Here is a 26,794-nt window from a genome sequence, read left to right as displayed (position 1 = left end):
AGGAGAGAAACCAGGTCTGGTTTGGTTTTCAAGTGAGAAGTCAGCGGGCTTATATGCTGATGACAATCATGCAGGAAAAGAAAGCTACTCTTGATGATACCAGAAGGACAGACAATCCTTGATCAGGAGACAGCAGATAAAGTATACAAGAGAAGGGGTTGGCTTTAAATAGTTCTGACTTTGGAAAGCATGTTAATGTTCTACATATGTAAAAAATAAAATAAAATGAGAAAACTAAAACTGAAAGACAAACAAACAAAAAAACCTAAAACTGAAAGCAACTGAAACAATTGAACCTAATTGTACTTCAAAAATACTATAACCACACTCAAGGAGAAAACAGAAAGAAAGGAAGGAAGGATAGACAAAGGGACAGATGTACAAAGAGTAATTAACCTAAATGACTCATGAACACAACATTGACTGGTTATGTACAAGAATATTCATCTCAATGATATTTACAAAGGGAAAAAAATGAAAGCAACTAAATGTCCAAAAAGGAATAAACCATTTAATTATGATACATTATGTTATATACATATCAAGTACTATATTTTGACAATATTATAAAGAAATGCTTATATTATAATGTCTGGTGAAAATTCAAGATTCAAAATTATACCGTGATTTCAATTATGTAAAAATGCATTATAAAATCTCAAATTCCAAGAATACCTATGTTGTGGGCGAGATTTTAGGTTTACTTCTTCTTTATACCTTTCTGTATGTTTAAAATATATACGGAGCATATGTCACTATTATAAAGACAAAAGTTCAACCAAAACCCCAAAAGACAGGCCTGGCAACAGTAAAAGTGAAAGATGAAAAGATTAAAATACATGTAATTCGCAAGAAATTCTATCTTCTAATTAGTTCGTAACAAAGAGATAACATCTGCAAAGATCATGGGCCTTAAAGTCAGACAAAAGGTTTGAATTTTAGTTTAGCCACTTACTGTGATAGCTCTCTAACTCAATTTGTTCATCTGTAAAATGGGGAAAATAATACTAACCTCAAAATATTTTAGTGAGGATTAAAGATAATATGTAAACCATCTGATAGAAAATAGATCTTCAACTGAATTCTCTTTTTCCTTCCCTCTTTCTATTTAGTTTAAGTTATTAACACACTGATTTTAGTTTTAACTGGAGCAATATAAGAAAAATCATGCTTATCCAAATAGGATTTTTAAATGACTGAGCTATAGAGCTAATTTTGAAAACACCTGATAGTAAGATATTTTTTAATTAAAAACATTTTAAAAGGGTGGGGGTGGCCAGGGAGAGGTCAATGGGGGGGAAAGGAGACATATGTAATACTATATGTAATACTTTAAACAATAAAAAATTTTAAAAAAGAGAAACAATAAAAAAAACATTTTAAATAGAAAGCTGAAAATATATTGGTAACTCTCACATCCACAGCTATTAGAAAGCTGGTTTCTTATATTGGGTAGGCAATGTATATATCAAATTATTTATCTTCTATTACTCATATGCTAGACTTTAATTTGCCTATGTTTAAATCTGGCACAAATGTTTCCCAATCAGTTATTAATATAAATTATGCTTTTTCCAAAATCAGAAAGTAGCGAATGGTTCTGTGTAGCCACAGGTGTTATAATTTAACTAGAGGCCCGGTGCACAAAAATTTGTGCACTGGGGGGGGGGGGGGTCCTCAGCCCGGCCTATGCCCTCTTGCAGTCTGGGACCCCTCGGAGGATGTCCACCTGCTTGCTTAGGCCCGTTCCCTGGGGGGATCGGGCCCAAGCTGGCAGTCAGACATCCCTCTGGCAGCCTGGCAGCCCTTGGGGGATGTCCACTTACCAGCAGGGAGCAGACCTAAGCTGCAGTCGGACATCCTTAGTGCTGCTGAGGAGGTGGGAGAGGCTCCCGCCACCACTGCTGTGCTGGCAGCCATCAGCCTGGCTTGTGGCTGAGCAGAGCTCCCCCTGTGGGATCGCACTGACCACCAGGGGACAGCTCCTGCATTGAGCATCTGCCCACTGGTGGTCAGTGTGTGTCACAGTGACCAGTCATTCCCAGTCGTTCTATTGTTAGGACTAATTTGCATATTACCCTTTTATTATATAGGATTGATATAGAAAAAGCAGTCTTTCATGAAGTATATACTAGGCAAACAAAGTGAATAATATACACAAAAGAGCATTAAGGCATAAAAGAGAAATGTGTCTACCTATGCTTTTTCCAAGTGTTGCTGCCAGCTCTTTGGACTAAATTGCCACTTGAATTCCCCAGATAACTAGCTGTATTACTCTTCTAAACATTATAACTGAGAAGTGTTATAACACTAGGCCTTATCCTAAAAAGAATAAATTATATCTTAAATAAACCATTCCAGCTGACTAAAGAATCATTTAAAGCTGTAAAAAGGTATATAAACATTTTAAAGTGAACTTTTAAAAAATGGTAGAAATTTAGGTCAATTAATTAAACTCTGAATAACTACTTACTTGGTGGAGATGGGGGTGGGGGTGGGGAATGGAAGCATGAAATCTATAGAAAACCAAAGTAGTTATGTTAACAAAGGCTCAAAACAAAGATAAGAGAAAGATGATTGACCTAAATATGTCAACGTTATAACTGCACAGAAGAAAGTCATACCACATAAGAAAGATAAAAATGGCACAACTCTTACTGACATTTTAAAAATTCAGAATGCACACGACAGTTTTATTACTATGTACATTATGGCATGCAAAGAGGTTTTAAAATAAACGTGGCTCTGATTCTAACATTAGTATTATACAAAATAAACTTCAATGTGAATGTATACATTTTGTTGGTTAACTTTTTCATATTTTAAACAATGTAACAACTTAAAAGCATACGTAGTATATGAAAACATGCTTCCATTTTATCCAAAACCTTCTTTAATTACACATAATAAAAGAAATGTACTGGGGTTTTTTTTCAGTATTAACAATAAAAATAGCTAACTAAAATTCTCAGGCAAATAAAAAATATATGGGTTTGATTTATATATATAATTTACAATCAATACATATTATTAGAGTATAAATTAAGTGCTATGCTAATAAACATTTAGGGCAAAAGCAAGAGCAGGGGTACTCAAACTTTTTAAACAGGGGGCCAGTTCACTGTCCCTCAGACCGTTGGAGGACCAGACTATAGTTAAAAAAAAAAAAACTATGAACAAATTCCTATGCACACTGCACATATCTTATTTTGAAGTAAAAAAAACAAAACGGGAACAAATACAATATTTGTATTTGCATGTGGCCCGCGGGCCGTAGTTTGAGGACCCCTGAGCAAGAGAGTAAATCCACATAATCAAGGTTCATAATTTAAGTGAGCACAGCATAAATGCATGAGTACTCAAGAAACCCAGTTCTCCAGCGGTGGGGGGTGGGAGTGGACTAGAAGGGGTCAATGGGGGGGAAAAACGTATTACATATTACATATGTAATACTTTTAACAATAAAGATTTAAAAGAAAAAAATAAACAATTCCAGCTCTGCAAGAAGACAAATACCACTAACTAAACATCTCGATATTTCAGTTTCCTGATCTGTAAAATGGGGGTAATAATAGTACCTGCCTCGTGGTGCTGTTTTGAGCATTAACTGAGTTAGAACACTTAAAATGCTAGGAAGTGTACCTAACACACAGGAAAACTCAGTGTTAACTACTATTAATATTAAGATACAGGTTAAATAGGAATATCAACAATACAGGGACAGACATTACATAACTAGTGATCACAATTTTCTTTAAAAAATTTTTACTTTGCCCTGGCCAGTTTGGCTCAGTGGATAGAGCGTCAGCCTACGGCTTGAAGAGTCCTATGTTAAATTCCGGCCAAGGGCATATGCACAGGTTGTGGGCTTGATCCCAAGTAGGGGGTGTGCAGGAGGCAGCCGATCAATGATTCTTTCTTATCATTGATGTTTCTATCTCTCTCTCCCTCTCCCTTCCTCTCTGAGATCAATAAAGATATATTTTTTTAAAAAATTTTTTTTACTTTATCAAACATTAAGTATGGCCCGGCCAGTGTGACTCAGTGGATTGAGCATCATCCCATGCACCAGGAGGTTGCTGGTTTGGTTGCTGGTCAGGATACATGCCTACTGGGCTCAATCTCCAGTAGGCGGCGTGCAGGAAGCAACCGATCCATGTTTCTCTCTCATCATAGCTGTTTCTATCTCTACCTCTCCCATCCTCTTCCTGAAGTGAAATAAGCCAGTCAATGAAGGAAAAATACCACATGATCTCACTCATTCATGGATAATAAAGACCATTACAAACTTTTGAACAATAATAGATACAGAGGCAGAGCTGCCTCAAACTGATTGTCAAACTGCAGTGGGAAGGCCAGAGAGGGTTGGGGGGCAGAAGGGAGGGGAGTAAGAGATCAACCGAAGGACTTGTATGCATCCATATAAGCATAACTAATGGACATAAGACACTGGGGGGTAAGGGAGGGCAGGGATTGTCAAGGGCGGGGGGTGGGGGAAGGACACATATGTAATACCCTTTGTAATACTTATTATAATATTTTTTTTAAAATAAAAAATAAATAAAATAAAATAAAAATATCAAAAAAAAATTCATTTACAATTATGGAATTACTAATCAAACCTAAATATGAAATAATAAAGTAAAAAATAAAAAGAAAAAGAAAAAATAAAAACAACCCTTATCTGACGTTCTTCCACACTTACCTCTTTGCATCATATAATAAATTTCTTGATCTACCTTATCCTGAAATTGTTTTTGGATTCTATTATTGTGTATGTTGTTAGAGATTCGTATCAAGACCTACTATTTTCCTAAACTTAAGAATTAGCTCTGCCACTTGATAATATTTTCTCAAATAATAGTTGTAATTAGAAATAATCATTTCTATTCTATGACATTTCATGCTATAGCAACTAGATTTTAGAGAGTTTAACAATGCATGTTTAAATTGTTTAATTAAAAAATTTAAAGTAGGCACTTTTTTAGATAGTAATTTTGCCTATGGTTTTATTTTTAATTTTTTTTTAATTTTTATTGTTGAATGTATTACATTATGTCCCCTTTTTTCTCCCATTATTAGCTTCTTCTAGCCAGCCCCCGCCCCCACCCCAGGCCTTTAATCTGAAGTTCGTGGATGGGATTCAAGGGATTCAGGATATTTTATTATATTTTCAAAAGGGTTTTTGGACACCAAAAAGGCCAAGAACTATTGCCTTAAAGAAAGAAAATTAATTTTAACTACTATCCAGAAAATAAATGATTTCAACCTCATAATTTGATTTTTTAATATCATTAAATTAAATTAACATTAATTAACAAACACTTCTTAGGGTGGTTGCCCGCTATAAGTGATTTCATCTTCCCAAAGCAAGGCTACAGACAGGGAAAGTTGCAAATCTAAGACAGTTTAACATACTTCCTTGGTTACAACTGATCTAGAGTTTGACAACTTCTGCTTGATTTTATTCAAAACAATATTTCAAGAAGAGAAAAGTACCTTACAACCACATGTTAAAGTCATACAAGAGAGGATGTTCTTGGAGACACTCCCCAAAATCTGATAGCCTGCCAAGTCCTTTGGCTAGGAACATCAAGTTATTAATCTGCAACTAATTACACCCTTTCACAGTCCAGGGACTTCAACATGCAGCCATAAAAATCCCTCCAATCAAAACTAAGAAACAAAGAAGGCTTTTCTAAAGAAACCCACATGTCTCATTTTCTCCCTTACCCAACACCATTTTTTTCAACCAAGTTGTATTTCCTTTAATCTGGCATCCTCCTCTTATGGCTAGCTGCTTTCTTGCCCTACTTTATGCCTCATTATCTTCAGGCTCAAAAGTGAATTAATTATTTTTAAATTTAAAAATATGAGCTAGGTCAAGAAATACACTGTTACAATCTAATACACATAGATAATTGAAAAAAATTTCACAAAATAGTTTCATACAGTCTGACATTTTCTATTCTATTTCATTCTTTTGAAATGGTGATCACAACCTACTACAATAATTTCACAAGGCAAGCTATGACCCGCAGTTTAACAAATAATATATAAGTACAATACAACCCTGACAGATGTCGCCCAGTGGTTAGAGCATGGCCTCTCACACTGAAGGTCGCAGGTTCAATTTCTTGGCTCAGTAGTGAGTACAGACCTATGAAACAGGATTTCATGATCGATCCTGTAGGCACATGCCCGGGTTGCGGGTTCCATCCCAGTGTGGGGCATGCAGGAGGCAGTTGATCAATGATTCTCGCCCATCATTGATGTTTCTATCTCTCCCTCTCACTTCCTCTTGAAATCAATTAAATATATATGTATACATATTTAAGCTATTGGAACTAATAAATGAGTTCAGCAGGTTACAGGGTATAAGACCAGTATAAAAAATAAAATAGACTGAAGAGACACAGGAGCCACATAAAAGATCTCCCAAAAGCCAAGGCTAGAACAATTTGAGCAACAAAATGAAACATTATTGGATTATAACCCAAACTGTAAAATAAGTATACATGCGTCTAAACAGATATAAACACATGATTAAATAAACAAATAAATGGGAGAGAACATATAAATCTCCCATGCAGAAAATTTCCAAATTACTTATTTAGATATTCAGGGATATAGAGCACAATTCCTCACTCCTTCGGTGTGGGCTGCATATAGCACTTCCTTCCAAAGCATACAGTATGAAAGTGGGGTAAAGAATAACTTTACAGTGGAGAACCTGACAAACACGACATCAGTCAGGTGATCAAGGTCAACATCAACAACACTAAGACACGTTGATACTATGTCCCACTGATACGACATAATAAAAATGCACTTAACCTCTGTGGTCTTCCTGCCAAAAATTCATAATCCCATTCTAATCATGAAAAGAAAATAGACAAATCTTGACTGAGAGACACTAAACAAAACATCTAATACTAAGCAAAACTCTCAAGGTCATCAAAAGCAAGAAAGGTCTGAGAAACTGTCATAGCCAGTAGAAGTCTAAAAAGACATGAGGATAAAATATAATATGGTATTCACAATGGAATCTTGGAGCAGAAAAAGGACACTGGGCAAAAAACTATGGCAAAATGAATAAGCATGGGGTATAGTTAATAATAATTTATAAATATTGGTTCACAACTGTGACAAATGTACCATATTAATAATGCTAGTAATAGGGGTGATGGGATGCATGGTATATGAAAACTCTGTGTACTATCTTTAAAATTTTTCTGTAAATCTAAAAGTATTCTAAAATAAAAATATTACTTAAAAAATAATTTAGCTGCATAGAAAGATATATATATATAAATTTTACTCAATAAAAAGTTAGTGTAATAAAAGTATCAGCTGTGTTTCCATATCCTAGCAACAAACAACTGAAATGTTAAAGTACCATTTACATTAGCATTAACAAGGATGAAATTTTTAGGGATAAGTCTGACAAAATGTGTACAACACCTATATACTGAAAACAACAAAATGTTGCTGAGAGAAATTATACAAGACATAAATAAATAGAAAAATAAAACTATAGGTAGATCAGAAAACTTAATATTAACATGTCAAATCTCCCTAAAAATGATTTATAGATTCCAAGCAAAACACCAAGAAGGCTTTTGGGTAGAAATGACAAGATGATTCTAAAGTTTATACAAAAATGCAAAAGACTTAGTATATCAAAATAACTCTGAACAGAGTTGGGTGCCTTATAAAACCAATTTTAAGACTTATGGTTAATGGAACAAAATAGAGTCCCGAAACAGGCCCAAACATATCGTCAGCTAATTTTCAACAAAGGCACAAAAGCAATTCAATGAGAAAAAGGTAGTATTTCAATAAATTGTGTTGGAACAATTATATAGCCATATGTTAAAAAAAAAAAAAGGGGTGGGGTGGGGGGTTGGGGAGAGGTCAATGGAGGGAAAAAGGAGGCATATGTAATACTTTAAACAATAAAGAATTTAAGTTGAAAATAAAGGGGAACCGTGACACCTCACACCAAAAACAAAAAATCAACTCTAAATGGATCACAGACTGAACTCTAAAAACTAAAATTTCTGAAAAAAAAAATACATAGGAGAAAATCTTGAAAATCTCGAGCTTGGCCAAGATTTCTCTAACATAACAAAAAAAAATGTGCGAACAATAAAAGAAAAATATCAATACAATATACTTTATCAAAATGAAATACTGTGCCCATCAACAGACACTGTCACTAAAGGACAAACCACAGACTAGGAGAAAATATTTATAAATCTTGTTTGAAAAAGCACTTGAATCTACAATATAAAAAGAAGTCTTACAACTCAAAAATAAGACAACCCATTAATAAAATAGACAATAGATTTAAAAAGACCTTCAACCAAAGAAGACATACTAATGGCAGATGTACAACATCACCAATCAACAGGAAACTGCAAATTAAAAACCACACTAAGATACCACTACTTATCCCATCGGTTCTCAACCTGTGGGTCGCAACCCCTTTGGGAGTCGAACGACCCTTTCACAGGGGTCGTCTAAGACCATCGGAAAACATATTTTTGATGGTCTTAGGAACCGAGACACTGCTCCTCTATCCGTCTCCAGGCGGGTCTGCCCACATGCAGATACGCCCACATACGAGTACCCGGCGTGATGACATCATCGCACCAACCCCATCACATACACCCCGTACAAATACAGGTGTATGTGACAGGGTTGTCGCCATAATGTACTTATTCAGACCAGTCACATATGTGTAGAGAGCAGCTACTGTGTAGAAAGCAGCTACTGTGTTGAAAGCAGCAGTATTGGAGGTAAAATGACACTTCATGAATTATAATTACTGGGTAAATGTAAAATCATGTACTGTAAAATCAAATATCTGTACCATGGGAACTTAATCTGGAAGCTGATAGGTCTTTTTATATTCAGCTGTGGTTGATGTGAATACTGCCCCTTTGTGATAGTAACAGGTATGTAAAAAAAACAACAGAGAATGGTAAATCATAGGAAACTTTAATGAACTGTATTGACTGAACTATGCCATGTATCATCTTTTGTATTAGTAAAGCTATTATTATATATTATTTTCATTAGCAAACCATCCCATGACAATGGATCTTGTAGAGAAGAACATTAAGAAAACATAGTGACGATTTTTTACAGTATGGTTTTACCTCAATAATTACAGCAGGAATTGAGAAACCGCAATGTGTTATTTGTTGTGAAGTTCTATCAGCCGAATCTATGAAGCCGAACAAACTAAAACGCCATTTTGATAGCAAGCATCCAAGCTTTGCCGGCAAGGATACCAACTATTTTAGAAGCAAAGCTGATGGACTCAAGAAAGCCAGACTTGACACTGGTGGCAAGTACCACAAACAAAACGTAGCAGCCGTTGAAGCTTCATATTTGGTGGCACTCAGAATCACCAGAGCTATGAAATCTCACACCATTGCTAAGGATTTACTGTTGCCAGCGGCCAAAGACATTGTTCGAGTTATGATCGGAGATGAATTTGTTACGAAATTGAGTGCAATTTCCTTATCTAACGACACTGTCCACAGAAGAATAGATGACATGTCTGCTGATATCTTGATCAGGTAATCCAGGAAATTAAATCTGCTCCACTTCCAATATTTAGTATCCAGCTTGATGAATCTACATATGTTGCAAACTGTTCACAGTTACTGGTTTACGTGAGATATATTAATGATGGCGACTTTAAAGATGAGTTTCTTTTTTTTGCAAACCTCTTGAAACGACAACTACTGCACGTGATGCATTTGACACAGTTGGTTCATTTCTGAAAGAGCATAAGATCTCTTGGGAAAAAGTTTGTGGTGTTTGCACAGATGGTGCTCCAGCAATGCTAGGATGTCGATCTGGATTTCAACATTTGGTACTGAATGAGTCACCAAAAGTCATCGGAACTCACTGTATGATTTATCGGCAAATATTAGCAACGAAGACGCTGCCACAAGAGTTACAAGAAGTAATGAAAAGCGTCATAAGTTGTGTCAATTTTGTAAAGGCAAGCACTTTAAACAGTCGACTGTTTTTGCAACTGTGTAACGAGTTGGATGTGCCAAACAATGCTCTGCTATTTCACACTGAAGCGAGATGGTTGTCGAGAGGAAAAATTTTAAAACGTGTTTTTGAGCTTCGTGATGAACTCAAAACGTTTTTTAATCAGAAAGCAAGACCACAGTTCGAAGCACTTTTTGGCAATAAAAGTGAACTGCAGTAAATAGCTTACTTGGTTGACATCTTTGCCATCTTGAATGAGTTAAATTTATCACTGCAAGGACCAAATGCAACATGCCTCGATTTGTCTGAAAAGATCCAATCATTCCAAATGAAACTTCAGCTTTGACAAAAAAAAAAAATTGGATGAAAATAAAATTTACATGTTGCCTACCTTATCTGCTTTCTTTGAGGAATATGACATTGAACCAGACAAAAGGATTACGATGATAATTTCTGTGAAAGAACACTTGCACATGCTTGCAGATGAAATTTCATCGTACTTTCCAAATCTACCTGACACCCCATTTGCACTTGCCAGAAGCCCATTCACAGTCAAAGTTGAAGATGTTCCTGAGACAGCACAAGAGGAGTTCATTGAACTTATTAACAACGATGCAGCGAGAACTGTTTTCTCTACAATGCCAGTTACAAAATTCTGGATCAAGTGTTTGCAGTCATATCCTGTTCTGTCTGAGACTGTGTTGTGCCTTCTTCCATTTCCAACAACTTATCTTTGTGAGACAGGGTTTTCCAGCTTGTTGGTTATCAAGTCTAAATACAGAAGTAGACTTGTTGTGGAAGATGATCTTCGCTGTGCTCTTGCAAAGACTGCCCTGAGAATTTCTGAACTGGTGAGAAAGAAGCAATCTCAACCTTCACACTGACGTTGGCTTTTTACACATACTGTCGTAAAATGTAGCAATGTAGTTTACTGTTGTTATATTAAGACTGTTACCCATGCTATACCATGCTTCAAGACAAAATTTCATTTATTTGTAATTAGAAATAAATATTTCACAATATATAATTACATATTGTTTTTGTGATTAATCACTATGCTTTAATTATGTTCAATTTTTAACAATGAAAATACATCCTGCATATCAGATATTTACGTTATGATTCATAACAGTAGCAAAATTACAGTTATGAAGTGGCAACGAAAATAATTTTATGGTTGGGGGTCACCACAACATGAGGAACTGTATTAAAGGGTCACGGCATTAGGAAGGTTGAGAACCACTGACTTATCCACTAAAATGAGTAAAATTAAAAAGACTGACCATACAGCTCAGCCTGGTGACTCAGTTGGTTGGAGCTTCATCCCATATACCAAAAGGTTGTGGGTTCAATCCCTGGTTGGGATGAATGGTATGGGAGGCAACCAATCAATGTTTCTCTCTCACATCTATGTATCTTCTCTGTCTCTCTCCCTTCCTCTTTCTCTAAAATCAATGAACAAATCATCAGAAGAGGGGGTAGGGGGAGGAAGGAATGATACTGACTGTTGTTAAAGATATGAAGCAAGTGGAATTCTCATATACTTGCTAGTGAGAATATAAAATGTACACTGGAGTCACTCTGAAAAGCTGTTTGTAGTTTCTTAAAAAGTTATTTATATGTACCCACACATAACCCAACCATTCTACTAGATATTTACCCAAGAGAAATGAAAAGCATACGTCCTCACTAAGACTTACACACGATTGTTCACAGCAGCTTTATTTTAATAGCTACAAACTGGAAATAATCCAAATGACGGTCAACAGGTGAGCAGCAACAAGTTATGGTATATCCACAGTGGAATATAAACAGCAATAATATATAATGCATAAAACCAAAATAGATTAATTGTAAAATAATTATGCTGCAGGGAAGAGGCTGGGGGGAAAAAGTATACTATGTGATCATTTATATAAAATTCTGGAAAATGCAAACTAATCTAAGCAAAATAAAATATATTATATAATAATGAAAGACAAAGCAGGAGAGAAGGAAGATTACAAAGAAGTATGAAAAAACTTGAGGGCATATGTCAAAATGTCATCAAATTGTACATCTTAAATATGTGCAGTTGATTGTTTATAAATCAATTATATTTCAATAAAGCTGTTTAATAAGACATATATAGATGTAGCTATATATACTAGTTATACAAGTTTGGATTAGTTTCTTTATTTACATATAATTAAGCCAAATAAATTCTGTATATTGGGTCCTGGGAATACTCAGAAAAGGGTAATTTATCCTAAGTACATCCTGATATAGGTAGAGTCATAGGTAGTGTTCATACTAGCAAAAAAATATCAAATAATTTTATAATTGGAGCACCTAAATAGTTCCTCTAATCTAAAGTCCTCATTTTATAGTAAAGAATTATAAGCAAATTTGTACAATTTTAACTTAAAAGGTATCTTAGTTAAATTCCATTATCATACTGACCAATTTTCAATTCAACAATATTTTAGGATCAATTACCCTTCCATTATCATACTGATCAAATTTCAATGCAACTGAACATTTACTAGGCACTATAGGAGTACATGGCAATTTTCACCCTCGATCTCAATTTGTGAGGCTTATTAAATATTTAAGGCATAAGTATTATTACTATGAAACCTACAATGTCAATAATGGAACAAGGATCAAGGAAGGTACACACATAATAAATTACCTTTCTTTTAACATCCTCAATTTACAGACTTTGTTTGGCTTGGGTAGTTTTGTAATATGCATGTAAAGAATCAATCTTATCTAACCAGTTTTTCCACAAAAACATATAAAGAATGGAAGAGGTTGAAAATTGGTAGGCTGTGAGCTATGCTTTACCCAGAGATATGTTTTGTCTGGCCTGCATAGTGTGTTTTAAAAAACCTGATTTTGTGGCTAACATTTAAAATGGGTGGACCTTTGCTCTGGCCAATGTGACTCATTTGGTTGAGCGTCATCCCATGCACCGAAAAGTTGCTGGTTTGATTCCTGATCAGGGCACATACCCAGGTGGCATGTTTGATCCCTGGTCAGGGTGCATGTGGGAGGCAACTGATCGATATATCTCTCTCGTAGTGATATTTCTCTCTCTCTCCCTCTCTCTCTCTCTCTCTCTGAAATCAATAAAAACATTTATTTTTTAAAAAATGGGTGAACCTTATATTGAAATCTGGGTTTCTGAATTTTTGAAACATTGGAAGATCTGACACATACATCCTTCATGGCAAAAACTGAGTGTTGATTAGGCTCTTGGGCAACTTAGATAAATAAGGCGTAATTAACTGCTTTCAAAGACATCAGAGTTTATCACTAGAGACAAGCACACAAACAAATCATCGCAGTACATTAAGTTCTTACTATGTGCCAGGTACTGTGTGACAGATATTACCATAAAAATGAAATAGGATAAGAAGTAGGTACAAGGGAAGAGGTGATCAATTATGTTAGAAAGAATACTGCTTTGCGCCCGGCCGGCATGGCTCAGTGGTTGAGTGATGACCTATAAATCAGGAGGTCATGATTCAATTCCTAGGCAGGGCACATGCCCAAGTTGTAGACTTAATCCCGTGGGAGGTGTGCAGGAGGCAGCCGATCAATGATTCTCCCATCATTTATGTTCCTATCTCTCTCTCCCTCTTCCTTTCTCTCTGAAATCAATAAAAATATATATATTTTTAAAAAAGAATACTGTTTTAGGAAGGCTTCAAGGATGAGGCAGCACTTGAGCTGTTTTAAGAGTAAGAGTTTTTAAGAATAAGAGTAAGGACATTTCAAGTAAAGCAGCAGCACATTCAAGGCTCACATACAGTAAGCAAAGATGAAGTACAAGGCATCAGGTAGTTTGGAAAGAAATGATAAGCCTTGAAAGATGGACTGAAGCCAGATCATGAAGGACTCTTTGTTATCCCATGTCAAGAAATGTGTGTTTCATCCTACACTTTAGTATTGTTCCCAAAGTGCCACTTCAGAAAATTGCTCATGATTCAACGCAGGTGGAAGAAGTAAAAAGGGAAAGGCTATGACAGCTGACCCAATTACTAACTCAACTAGAGGGACTCTACTTTTGTCTATTTTATGCAGTGACATTCTATTTTAATATGTTTTGGACAAAAATCCTAGTTTTTATCAGGAAATAAGATTAGCATTTTGGAAAGATCTCTCTGGTAACTGCCAAGGATGAAAAATGAAATACGAGACCAGAAGGGAACGAGAATACTTAGTTGCAATAACTGATGCAAGAAATTATGAGTTAAATCTGAGTAGTGACAACAGAGATATTCAAATATTACTGATATCTACTTTATGCCAAGAAGTCAGCTATGTGCTAGGTTCAGGAGAAAGAACATAAATTCAAGAATTATTTAAGTATAAAGGAATCATAACTGATTAAAATGAGAAGGTAAAAAAATTACCAAGTACTTAAGCTTGGTAGGTAACTTGAATAGCTGTGGTTTAAACTCAGAAAGAAATCATAACACCACATCTCAACAGGCTTAGTACAAGCCAGGCCAAAAAAGATAGGTAAAGGAGGTGCAATCTAGAAAAAGCAGAGGATTACAGTTATGACTATACTTCAGGAGCAAAGGTCCCAGTGGATTTGCTAGAGGTATATACAAAATCAGAACTATCTTTGAATGCCATTATAAACAAGTTCTTAACCATCAATATCCTAGAGAGAATCTCAAAGGTTTCACTAATGGTCTACCTAAGTAAGGTTAAAGCATGGCATCTCTCTCTTGGCAATTATGAGACCCAGATACCGAAACGATAGTATGGAATCAAGGCAGACAAGAATATTGAAAAACAGTACTTATCATCATACCTCTACAATTGCTAGCTAACATATGGCCACAAGTTTATCAACTGTCCCATTACTAATAGGGTATGTATATAATGAGTTGCACAATTCCACACATGGCTATTCTTTAAGTATCAATTTCTTACTAGACTTTTAGAATAGGTTCAAAATATTTATGTGGATATATTTTCCAAGCATTAGAAGTAGTCATTGATATTGAGTTTCTAGGATTTTCATAGAACCCTAAATTGAAAGAAATTCAGCGCCATTTCCACATGAATCTGGTTTTATAACCTAATTGCTTTCTCTGATAATGAATTTTTTAAAAGGAACAGGGTGGAGGAGAAAAAGAATGGGGTGGGGAGCCCTTATATTCTTCAAAAATGAAACCTGTTTTCACTGCTGCTCATGAGTTATTTCAATCTCCTTAATAAAGAATATAATGAACATTAAGTAGACAAAATAAACTCTTAAATCCTTCAGTAAGAGAATTGATCAAAACATTTTCTTTATCAAAAGAGCCTTCATACCTCATTAATTAAACAGACTATGAAGACTTACCCATTAAAGAATGCTAATTGCTATTTCCAAGTATCTGACTCTAAATTATAAAACTCTTCTTTTGGCAACATCAGAAAGAGCCGATTATAAGTGCATTGCCAAACCTAATATATTAGAAAAGATATTCTAAGAGAGGAATTGCACGAGCCTGTAGCTACATCGCTGCTGTGTTTTGGGGTTTTTTTTTAATGCAATTGGTATCTGACTAAAATAATAAGAATTAGAAATTGCTCTCTAAGTATCTTTGAGATGGGCATAAGTGCTCACATTTATAGAAAGAAAACAAAACCGTGGGGAATAGAATTATTACCTGAGGGCAGGAAATTTCAGACAAAAGGTCCCTATTCCTGGTGAAAGCAAGTAGCCAGTTGCCAAGGTTTCTTAGATTCCTCTGGTACTCATTTGGGTGATTATGAAATTCACAGCACATCAATCTCCACCACAGCCAGCAGGGATCGCTGCAGGGAATGGGTACACAGGGGACACAGAAGGGAGCAAGTTTAAGGGAAGAAAGAGGAAAGGAATGATATGATAAAAATATTTAGCTGTGATTCATTTCGAGAAAATACAGTTGTATTTCACACTGGATTAACTAAAGACAAATACTGCTAAAACTCTGAGATAAACTAACTATTTATGATTTCTTCATTCTCCTTACCAGTGGAATTACTACTATGCTATTAAATTAATATGTATTTTTTAAATTTTATATTAAAATTCTAATTAACAAAAATGAGATGGCTATATTGTACAAAAGTTATACAAAGACTGAACTGTATAATTCAACATTAAATGAAACCAATTAGGACAAGCACTCTAAAAAATACAAATAGTCAAGTTAACTGTCAAAAGGCCCAGTTAAAACTAATAATCCTCACTTCATTTCATAGAGAATACTAAAGTTACCTATGAAAAATAACAAAACAAAAAAGAAAGGAAAATCCAGCAATAAACGACATCTGTATATTCAAAAATAAATAGGAGAAATACAGTATTTATCAGGAAAAAAGTTTTGAGTCTAATTTTTTTGGATATGAATCAACTTTTTAAACCAGCCAAAAATGGATTCAGGGTAACTAATTCATGCTCTATGTATCCTATGAAGACCAATGTATTATAGTTATTTCTCCAGTCAGCTAAATATGTTTCTGAATAACTGCTATTTATCACAGTACTATGGCAGGTGTTAAAGATACAATGGAGAACAAGACAAGCATAGTCACTGTCCTCAGAATTCAGAGCCTATCAGGATGATTCTGCCCTTTAAAGAGATGACAATCTGCAGAATTAACAAATAAAACAAACAATATATTTTAAGACCTAAAACATTTCAAAATGAAGATGAACAGTGAAGACTAGCCTAGTTAAAGTTGCCTATGAAGATGTACAAGTATAAAATGAAGCCTGAGAGGATGTCCTTCCTGAAGGGACACAATTTGGCTGTAGGAAAAAACAAAAGGTGGGTGGAAAAGTGGGGATGGGGAAAGAAATGTAGCATTGGGAAACAATGAAAAATAAAATTGCAGCCAAATTTGGAGGACCTAAGTCATCCTTGACGTCTCTACATACTTGCCTTAAATACTCTCGTGGTATGCATGCTGTAGTCAGATAAAATAGATTTAATAATTATCCATTTTATATCACCAAGCTGTCATTTATGTGCTTTATTTCATTACTGCTTTACAATTTTCTCTGACACTTGGACTACCTCCATCTCATTGTCTCTAATTCTTTAAAAGTTGCAGATAGTACACTGTGCCTCTCTCAAAAAACTAATATTTTACCTTAAATTCTATTTATTCACTCATCTACCATATTGTTTCCAGAAGACATTCCTAAGTCTTAGTTTTATTTATATCTTACAGAACCTTCTTTAAATACTGGTAGGAAAAATAAATGAATGACTTATCAATGAGGATATTTATAGTATTTCTTAAAGATAAATCTTACATATTATGAATGCCCCTTATTTTTTTTTTTAAATATATTTTATTGATTTTCTACAGAGAGGAAGGGAGAGAGACAGAGAGCTAGAAACATTGATGAGAGAGGAACATCGATCAGCTGCCTCCTGCACATCTCCTACTGGGGATGTGCCCGCAACCCAGGTACATGCCCTTGACCGGAATCGAACCTGGGACCTTTCAGTCCGCAAGCCGACCCTCTATCCACTGAGCCAAACCGGTTTCGGCTGAATGCCCCTTTTTATAGTGTATTTCATTTATATATAAAGCATCAGAGCAGAAGAAAAATTTGGAGCAGAAACCCAATTTAATATCTAAAAACATACTGTTACCAAATTTTAATATCTCTAAATTTTCTGGTACTTACTACATTTATTCCTAAATATTAATTCCTAACAATAAAATTACAAAAGGTTTACAAATACACAACAGCAGACAAAAACAACACTTGATGCTAATAGAGTAGGGACAAAAGAAGCCAGATAATGCTTCTATTAATAGTATTTTGGGGTAGAAAAAGTATATATACATGAAATTAAGCCTTAAAAGACAAACTAATATGGAATTAAAAATTAATACACTACATTCATTTTGTCTGGGAGAAGTCTCAAAATAAGTCAGTGAATTATCAGACAGACCAGTAGTAAAAATAATTCCTGAAAAAATCAAACAATAAATTACTATATCCTGAATCATATTTGCTTCAGCTCTCAATTTTGTTTTAATAACTTGGTCTTGATATAACTGTTCATATTTCACTCATAGAAATAGTCATTAAATCTTCTATTTGTAACTTACATTCAATCTGAGCTCCAACCATTAATATCAACTGACTAAATACCAATATTAAATAGAAATAGTAAATTACTCATCCTAAATATTATAACATGCAGAATTTAAAACATGTATGTATAACTGATAAGAGGTCAACTTATTCAGAAAATGTTTACACTGGAAACTGTAGTATTAAGATAAAGTGCAATATTGTAAAAAGTAATATTGCAAAAAAATTATGCAAGTAAAAAGAAATGGTGGAGAAATTTGTTGGGGAGCATAAGAGACTTGGTTGGAAAGTTGTAAGGAGGACATTCTGATAAAATGGAAGTGTGTGGAAGGCCGCCTGCCCTGTTTATCGGAATTCCAACTTAGGGAAGTGTCAAAGGTGGCGACCCTAATTATTCCTTGACCTTCCAAACAAGCCTGCGCATATGCAGACCTCCGGGTGTTTACTGGAATCCTTATGCTTAATCCCTGGATGCCCTTGCCTAGAGGACAATATAAACATGTGTCCTCCCAAGATTACTCACCCTACTGATTGTATCTAAAGATAAAAATTCCAAGAAAGGTGTAACAAGGCAGGCAATAGAGGCTGTTCTGGCTACTAAAGCCAGGGGCCCCTTAGCCCTCTCTTGCACAGTCAAACTGTGTCTGAGTAATCTGTTCATCCATCGTTTAGGGGCTGCTTGTCAGCCCCAGCAGAAATTATGCTTCCACAACTTCAAAGAACTGTTGAGTCAAAGAATTCCCAAGTTATAAAAGAATCTCCTAAGGGATATTGCAGCAGTATGGTGAAACACCATGAGAGTACTAAAAGAAATGCTGAAAATGGAGTAAAAGAAAATCAAACTATTAGGTGGGAACAACGGCCTGAGCAGGCGGCATAGAAAAATCAAATTAAAAAGGTGCTGGATCAGTGACGCAACCACTCAACACCTGTCAAACTTTAACCTTAGGCAGATGACACATTTCAATCTATATATATAAAAGCCTAAGTGACTGGAACACCGAAACGACAGGTCGCTATGATGCACATTGACCACCAGGGGGCAGGGGCTCAACATAGGAGCTGCCTCCTGGTGGTCAGTGCGCTCCCACAGCCAACCTCCTGTGGCTGGCCAACCTCCCCTGGTCCCTCCCCATTTCAGCCAACCTCCTGTGGTCCCTTCCCCCCTCCAGCAGGCCCTGGCCGGCAGCTGGCAACTGGCAGGAAGGTGGGGCCAGCCGGAGGAGGGTCAAGGGAGGAAGGCTCCGGCCAGCCCTAATTGCCGGCCAGGCCTAGGGACCCCACCTGTGCACGAATTTCATGCACCAGGCCTCTAGTGTTTTAATAATTACCTTCTCACAGACTGCAACAAATCCCTTCTGATTCTAGAATGGTGATATTACAACATTCAGTGGACCAAGCATCAATCCCCTCTTCACCTAAAGTTTTCAAATTAATCTCCTGAAAGTAACTTTTGCAAGAATCAATCTGTTTTTATGTGAAAATTAATGTGAAATAAACAGGCACCTGCTCGCTTTCAGATACTTCTATATAATGCAGTTAATAGCCTAAATAAATAAATAAATAATCCACCCTTAAAATTCTGTATTGCATAAACCAAAGGATAACCACACAAAAAACATTGGTGCCATACTAAAACACGTAGTGTAAATTAGTTCACAAATAAAAGGGATCTTCATAGATAACTGAAAGGTATCCAAATTAATGTGTTCAAACTCCTGATCTTCCATAAGCCTGTGTCCTCCAACTTAGTGAACAGCAACTCCACCTTGTCAGCTGCTTATGTCAAAAACTCCTGAGTCATCCATGACTGCTCTCTTTCTTTCTCAATCACATTTTATGTCAACAAAATCCTGTAGTTCTACCTTCAAAATACATCTAAAACCTGATATCTCAACAACTTCACTGCATCCACCAGGTCCAAGCCAGTGTCTTTCTCATCTGGAGAGCTAACACTAACTGAGCTCCCATCTGCCCTTGCCCTCCATTACTTTTTTTCCACTTGAGTGCAGAGCGATCCTTGGTTCCAAGCTTTCCAGTGGATTCCAATCTCACTCAGTTAAAAGCCAACTCATTACAAGGCCCCACAAGACCTGGACTTTGATTTCATCTTCCTCTCCTCACTCCACGTCACCTGTCACCTGTATTCCTGGCCGAGATAGATATCAAAATAACAAGCAAGCTTCCACTTCTGGATCTTTGCATTTGCTTCCACCTCTTTCAGATCTCTTCTCTAGAATCAACAGATTTAAAACTGCAAACCCCATCCCTACCTCCACGCACTTCTTATCCCCTTTCCTGCCCCACCCCGAACCCCAGCACATACCACAAACTGATAAAATGTACTTCACTTACTTATTTATTATCGGCATCCTCTGATTAAAATGTAAACTCCATTGCCCTGGCCAGTGTGGATCAGTTGGTTGGAGTGTCCTTGACCTGTGCACCTGAAGGGTCATAGGTTTGAGTGCCAATCAGGGCACATACCCAAGTTTTGGGCTCAATCCCTGGTAGGGGCAAGTACAGGAGGCAACCTATTGATGTTTCTTTATCTTGTTATCTCTCTCTCTCATCAATAAAAGAACATTTTTTTAAAAAACAAAAAGAATACTGTCAATTTAAGTAACTAAAAGTTACCTTAAAAATCCCCAAATTTAGCCCTAGCTGGTTTGGCTCAGGGGATAGAGCATCCACCTGCAGACTGAAGGGTCCTGGGTTCGATTCCGATCAAGGGCACATGCCTGGGATACTCGCTCGATTCCCAGTAGGAGGCGTGCAGGAGGCGGTTGATCGGTGATTCTCATCATTGAAGTTTCTATATTTCCCTCTCTCTTCCTCTCTGAAATCAATAAAAATATAGAAAGAAAAAAAAATCCCCAAATTTAGCCCTGGCCAGTGTGGTTCAATTGGTTGGGCATCGTCCTATGCACTGAAAGGTTGCTGGTTCAATTCCCAGTCAGGGCACATGCCTCAGGGTTGATTCCCTGGTAGCCGGGAGGAAGCCAGTAGATGTCTGGCTCTCACATTGGTGTTTCTCTCTCCCCCTACCTTCCTCTCTCTCACAAAAACTTTTAAAAATAATCCCTAAATTTATAAAGGTACATTTATTAATCCTAAAAGGGAACATTAACTCAAGTTTTCCCAGTTGCCTAATCCAAGTAAAACAAATCTCATTAATTTCAATGGCAGTATAGTCTATAAATAGGTTACATTTAGTTATGCTTATTATGCCAGAATGAGAATTACTGAAGTTTTCCAAGAACTGAGACCATATCTTACCCATCTTTGTCTCTCTAATACCAAGTACTCAAGACCTAGTATACATAAACTTTCAAAAATTATTGAGCTTTGCCATAAAAGTGGAAGATGTAAATAATTAGCCTATCAATAATTATATAAAATTATTAAAGAAAATAATTTGGCAGTCTAAATAATCTATGTTGTATTTCCTTTTAAGAATGTCCAGAGGAACGATTATAGATTTAACAGTATTCATCTCCAATTACATGCACCTTAACTTCTTCAGCAATTAATTTCCACAGCCTTATCTGAAACCATGTACTAAATTAGGCCCATTCCACCTCTAAAATCTTGAACTTTAACATAACCCTTTCAGACAAAACCTCCAAATCTTCCAGTTCTTTTATTTGTTTTTCTCAACTGCTCTTCCACCTAGATAAAATCTCCAACCCTTGGACGGTTCTTTCCTTTTCTCAACAGGCTATCAGCTGCTGCCCTCCTCCTTCCTTCCTTTCTTATGCAACCTAAACCAGCCCATCAATACACTGTGAGGCAATCTAAACTCTATTACTTTGCCAATCCGTCACAATATTCTGCCAAATACTCACTCTTTAACATATATTCCAAATACTCGGCAATCTTGTCAGGCCACCCTCCCTTTCTACTTGTTCCTTTCCCTTAGTTCAGGAAACATGTCTTGTAGAGATGTCAGGTAGTTTCTCCTACCTAGATGCTTGGAGCTAGCCTGGATCCAGTCCCTTTCCAAATCTGGTTCTCTAACTTTCCCATAAATTCTGTGAGATACTGACATCCTTCCAATACATTTCTATTCTATTTAAATTAACCAGAGACCGTCTGCAGATTCTTTATTTCCACCCCAGACAACTGCTCCTGAACCCTGGACTTCAGAAACCAAACTGATAACCAGGCTTTTTAATGATCATGTCCTTCTTTTGTCTGGAATTCCTTATTAAGTCACCTCCTGGGATGAAGTTAAATTTGAGGCCCTTTGTCATGTAATTTAGTTTAGTGCCTATTAAAGACAACAAGCCTGACTCAAAATACTAGTTCTTCCCATGACCATATCTTTACTGTACCTATAATTCTTTGCCATTGCTAACTGACCAATGGATAAATAGAGCTGAGCCATACAGATTCTCTCTCCCAGGAATCTGAAACTTGACAGGAAAGATCACAGATTGGGAGTTGTGAGAGATGGGATAGCACCCCAAAGCAGTGGTTCTCAACCAAGAGCCTTTTTGCCCCCAGGGGACATTTAGCAATGTGTGGAGACATTTTTCATTGTCAAGACTGTGGGGGTGGCTATGGGCATCTAGTGGGTGGATATTAGATATATTGCTCAACATTCTACAATGTTCAGAGCAGCCCTTCACAATAATTATCTTGTCCAAAATGTCAACAGTGCTGAAGTCCAAGATCTCTTTCATGAGGTTCGAGGAGCTGGCTAGTTCTTGACCTTCCCCTTATTCCGTGACCTACCTCAACAGCTTTTGGTTACATTTAACTTTTTACCTAAGTTAAACAGAGCAAGGTTTTGTTGTTTACAGACAAAATAACTTTCACTAGCACAGTAACTCTAGTTGAATCACCTGACATACATGTGTACAATTTAAACCAGTTTCTCAACCTCAAAACTATTAACATTTGGACCAAATACTTTATTGTGAGGAGATATGCTGTGCATTGTAGGATGTTTAATAGCATACCTGGCCTTTAACCCATAGACGTTAGTACCCTTAGCCAACCCCCCTTCCCAATGCCCCAGTTGTGACATTTAGAAATGTCTCCAGACATTGCCAAATTTCCCCAGAGGGGCAAAATCACCTCTGGTTGAGAACTACACAAAGGCTCCACTCAGGTGCAGTGTATGTCTGTCCTGCCAACTCCCACTCACCAGTAAACCTTGTGCCCATTACAGTGTGCCTGGAGCCAGAGGGGAAAGGGAAGCATTTGTATCTGAATCTTCCCTACCCTCTTTAGGTCTTGGCTTAAATCTACCCCATCTTCCAGCTTCTCTCCCCCTACCTCTCGCCTTTGCTCAAGCACTCACTTACATACACAGTAAAAGATAATGAGGCCTTGAGCTGAAAGGTAGCTCCTGCTCTTATTTCCTTTCTGATACTTGTTATAACTTTCTTTAGAACTTTCCATTCCCTTGTGAAAAAGGACACCCCTAGGAAAGCTTCCAAAGCATATTTTGTGCCAATTACAGTCTGAAAGATCGGAGTAATTTCTCCTTCAAAGACTTCCTGTTTCACTTCTTTTAATACTTAAGGACTCCAACCCCCACCTCACCACATACAAATGGCATTCTCTCTCTCTCTCCCACCTTCTCTCCCCGCCCAGTATCTGTCAGTTTCAGATCAGTTCCAAGTATACAAACATGCTTAGGACAGAAATAAACAATTAGGCAAGGAACAAGTGTATAGATTTAAACATCTCAAATAGTTCAGCATTTACTCAAAGCCAGTTTCTCGGGTGCCTCTATTAAGGTAAGACTGGTTTTGAGCTTATAATTTCACCATACTTCAATCTCAAGGCTCAGAGTAAGCATCATCTTTCTCCTGTTGGTTCCCAGATCGCCTTCTTCCTTATTGGAAGACACCCTATATATAAAGTCACTTTCCTAGTCCTTCCTTTCTAGGACAACATAAACATCACATTTATTCAATGATTTAATGACCTGGTGCTTCCTAAAAACCAAGGTAAAGTACCATAACATTGGTGGCATAGAGTTTTGCCTCAGTTAAAAAAAAAAAAGGCAATGTGAGGGAGAGTCAGTTGATTGGTTGATTGGTGCCATTCATCCATTCATTCAAAAAATAGTTGTTGCCCTGGCCAGTGTGGCTCAATTGGCTGGAGCATCGTGGGATGCATGGAAGGATGGTGGCTTTGTTTCTGGGTCAGGGCACATACCTGGGTTCCCCCAGTTGGAGTACCTACAGGAGGCAACCGATTGATATTTATGTTTCTCTCTCTCTCTCTCTCTCTCTCTATCTATCTCTCCCTCCCTCCCTCCTTCCCTTCCTCTCTCTTAAATCAATAAAAAGCATATCCTTGGTGAGGATTTTTAAAAAATAGTTGTTGAGTGTACATTACGCTAGCTAGACTCAAAACAAAAATCCCTGCCATCATGGAGTTTGCATTCAAGTGCAGAAGACAGACAAACAGCAAAGATACAGCGTGACAGATAAGGATGAATGCTATAGAAAAGCGTGGTCAGTCTAAGGCCTCCTTGGAGAAGGTGCCATGGTTGCATGCACGGGCCGTATGAAATGTCTATTATTGGAAGGTAATGTGTTTTAAGCATTTGCTGTTAAACTGTATTGAACTGTATGCCAGATAATCACATCAATATAGTGACATCTTCATTGCCAGATAATTTGTAAAATTAAGCTTGACCCAGGTAATTTCGAAGTTCATCACTACTTAAATAACTATTATTTATCATCTTATTTTATCTATCGTCATCCTTTAGATTTATAAATAACATCATAATGATGACAGCAGTACCAGTAAGATTATCCAAGAATATAAATTTGCTATTCTTCAGTCACCTAAGTTGTTTTGAAATATGAAATAAAAACTCACGTGTTTCAAAAACTCATCTCTGAGAAAAAAAAATCCTCACTATTATTTACAACACAGATATTAGAGATCATACAAATAACGAATATGTGGGTGTTGTCTATTTTGTGAAGTAAGCCATTACCTTGGCTATTAATTTTTTAAGAGCCCTTCTCAACTGTTCTGCAAGAGAATGAAACTCTTAAGGCACTCCCTGATTGAGTGAACTTTCCTCCCTTGCATCTAGAATGGAACTGCGTACTAACACCCTTGGGAGGGTGAGAAAAGAGAACTGAAATCATTTTTCTGTAGCTCTGAATATTCTTGTGGATGGAAGTATAAGAGAGACTGAAGGACATCTGATAAGTCAGACATTACCTAACTAATGAAAAATAAAGTTAAAACCTTCTTCCAAAATAAGTTGTTCATATGGGCCATACGTACAATTTTAAAAAGAAACTTTTTAATTAGTGGTAATATTGAGAAATGTATATTCATAAACGCTACTATAATTTGTTACTTTAAAAAAAAAACGTATCTTATTTAATGTGACAAGGAAAAGATTTGCTGAATCACAGAAATATCGTTGTGCCCCTACATATAACCTGTGGTATACCAGGATTTGTAGAATCAAGCCGTCGTACCCACGCCTTTCCCTACAATGAGCTCCAAGTAATCACTAAGTTGCAGACAAATAACGGAGAAAAGGATCCTAACCAAGCGCTTCGGGTTCGCGGTTAACAACTTGGACACCAGATCCCACGTTCAGCCTCCGTCTGGAGACAAGTATGGAGAAGCCAGGAGCAACAAACAAACTGCCAGCGTGACTGAGTCATGTTTCCGACTAAACCCGCTTATGAAATGGAAAGAACGACAAGTCTTGGGTTTATGGCCACAGATGCTGGCTGACACTCCGTGACATTTATGGGTCTCGGGTTTTCAAAAAGCAAAAAAAAAACTCTTTTGCAAGAACGACGTGGGGCTAAACGCCTCCAGAAAGAGCTTGTCGTCAAAGCTGCGAACTCTGGCTGTTTCCCTACAGCAAATCCGAACTGTGCAAACAGGCACACCCGCTACGGCATCGGAGCGGAACAATAACAAGGTTAACGTTTCCCGGAGAAGACGAGCCTCGGCCCTGAGAGTCCGGGCTGCGCCGGGCGCCCGGGGTTAACGGACCCGCTCTGCTCCGAGGGGACGCGAGCCCGAGCCCGAGCCCGGGTTCAGGCCACCGCGGCCCCCGCACCTGGGTGACGCGGGCATCTCCCCTCTCCGCCGGGACCGCCAAGAGGTGTCCCCGGACGCCCCCGGACGCTGTGCCGGGACCACCCCACCGCCGCCTCCGCCGGCCGCCCTCCGCCACGAGTCGGCCGGCTCTCCCCCGTCTGGGGTCTCACTCGGGAAGCCACCCCGGGCGCCGCGGCCGGCGAGAGATGCGGGGCCCGACGGGAGCGGGGCGTCCCGGGGTCGCCTCCGCACGGCGGCCAGTCCCCGGCGTCCCCGAGGGCGCAGGCTGCCCCGGCAGGGGGGGGCGCACCGGCCCCCGCGCCCGCGGCTCCCACTGACCTGGAGAGGTGCTTCAGAATCTGTTTCTTGATGAGCCCAGCCATGGTGCCGAGGCGGGAGGCGCCGCGCTCTCCTCTCGGTTCCTCGCTGCCCCCTCTCTTCGGGGCCGTCGCTCCTCTTTGTCCGGGTTAACCCGGCAGAAGGAGAGGCGCCTGAGTGCTCGCGCCCGGGAGAGACCCAAGGCCCTGGCCGAGGCCGCCGCCGCCGCCGCTGCCGCCGAGGACCGAGAGCATCTCGCTCAAAGCACCGCAGCCACCGCCGGCGCCATCTTGCTGCAGCATCACC

General features: G+C 37.8%; 1 protein-coding gene across 10 annotated transcripts in view; it reads right to left on the bottom strand.

The window, feature by feature from the left end:
* UHRF1BP1L (UHRF1 binding protein 1 like) overlaps positions 1 to 26,794 on the bottom strand; it is a 75,544-nt gene extending 48,750 nt beyond the window's left edge. For 2 of the 10 annotated variants that reach the window (XM_023749878.1, XM_023749879.1), the window contains exon 1: positions 20,474 to 20,603. In XM_023749878.1, the coding sequence (XP_023605646.1) occupies positions 20,474 to 20,577 (104 nt within the window). In that variant the 5' untranslated portion in view covers positions 20,578 to 20,603. Of the gene's footprint in view, positions 1 to 15,680; positions 15,829 to 20,473; positions 20,633 to 26,509 lie in introns of those variants that run through there. The other 8 variants (XM_014451542.2, XM_006084100.3, XM_023749886.1 and 5 more) reach the window with 8 other exon arrangements.

This window comes from Myotis lucifugus, unplaced genomic scaffold, assembly GCF_000147115.1.
Source record: "Myotis lucifugus unplaced genomic scaffold, Myoluc2.0 scaffold_10, whole genome shotgun sequence".
Lineage (NCBI taxonomy): Eukaryota > Metazoa > Chordata > Mammalia > Chiroptera > Vespertilionidae > Myotis > Myotis lucifugus.
This window is presented reverse-complemented; position numbering and strand designations above follow the sequence as displayed.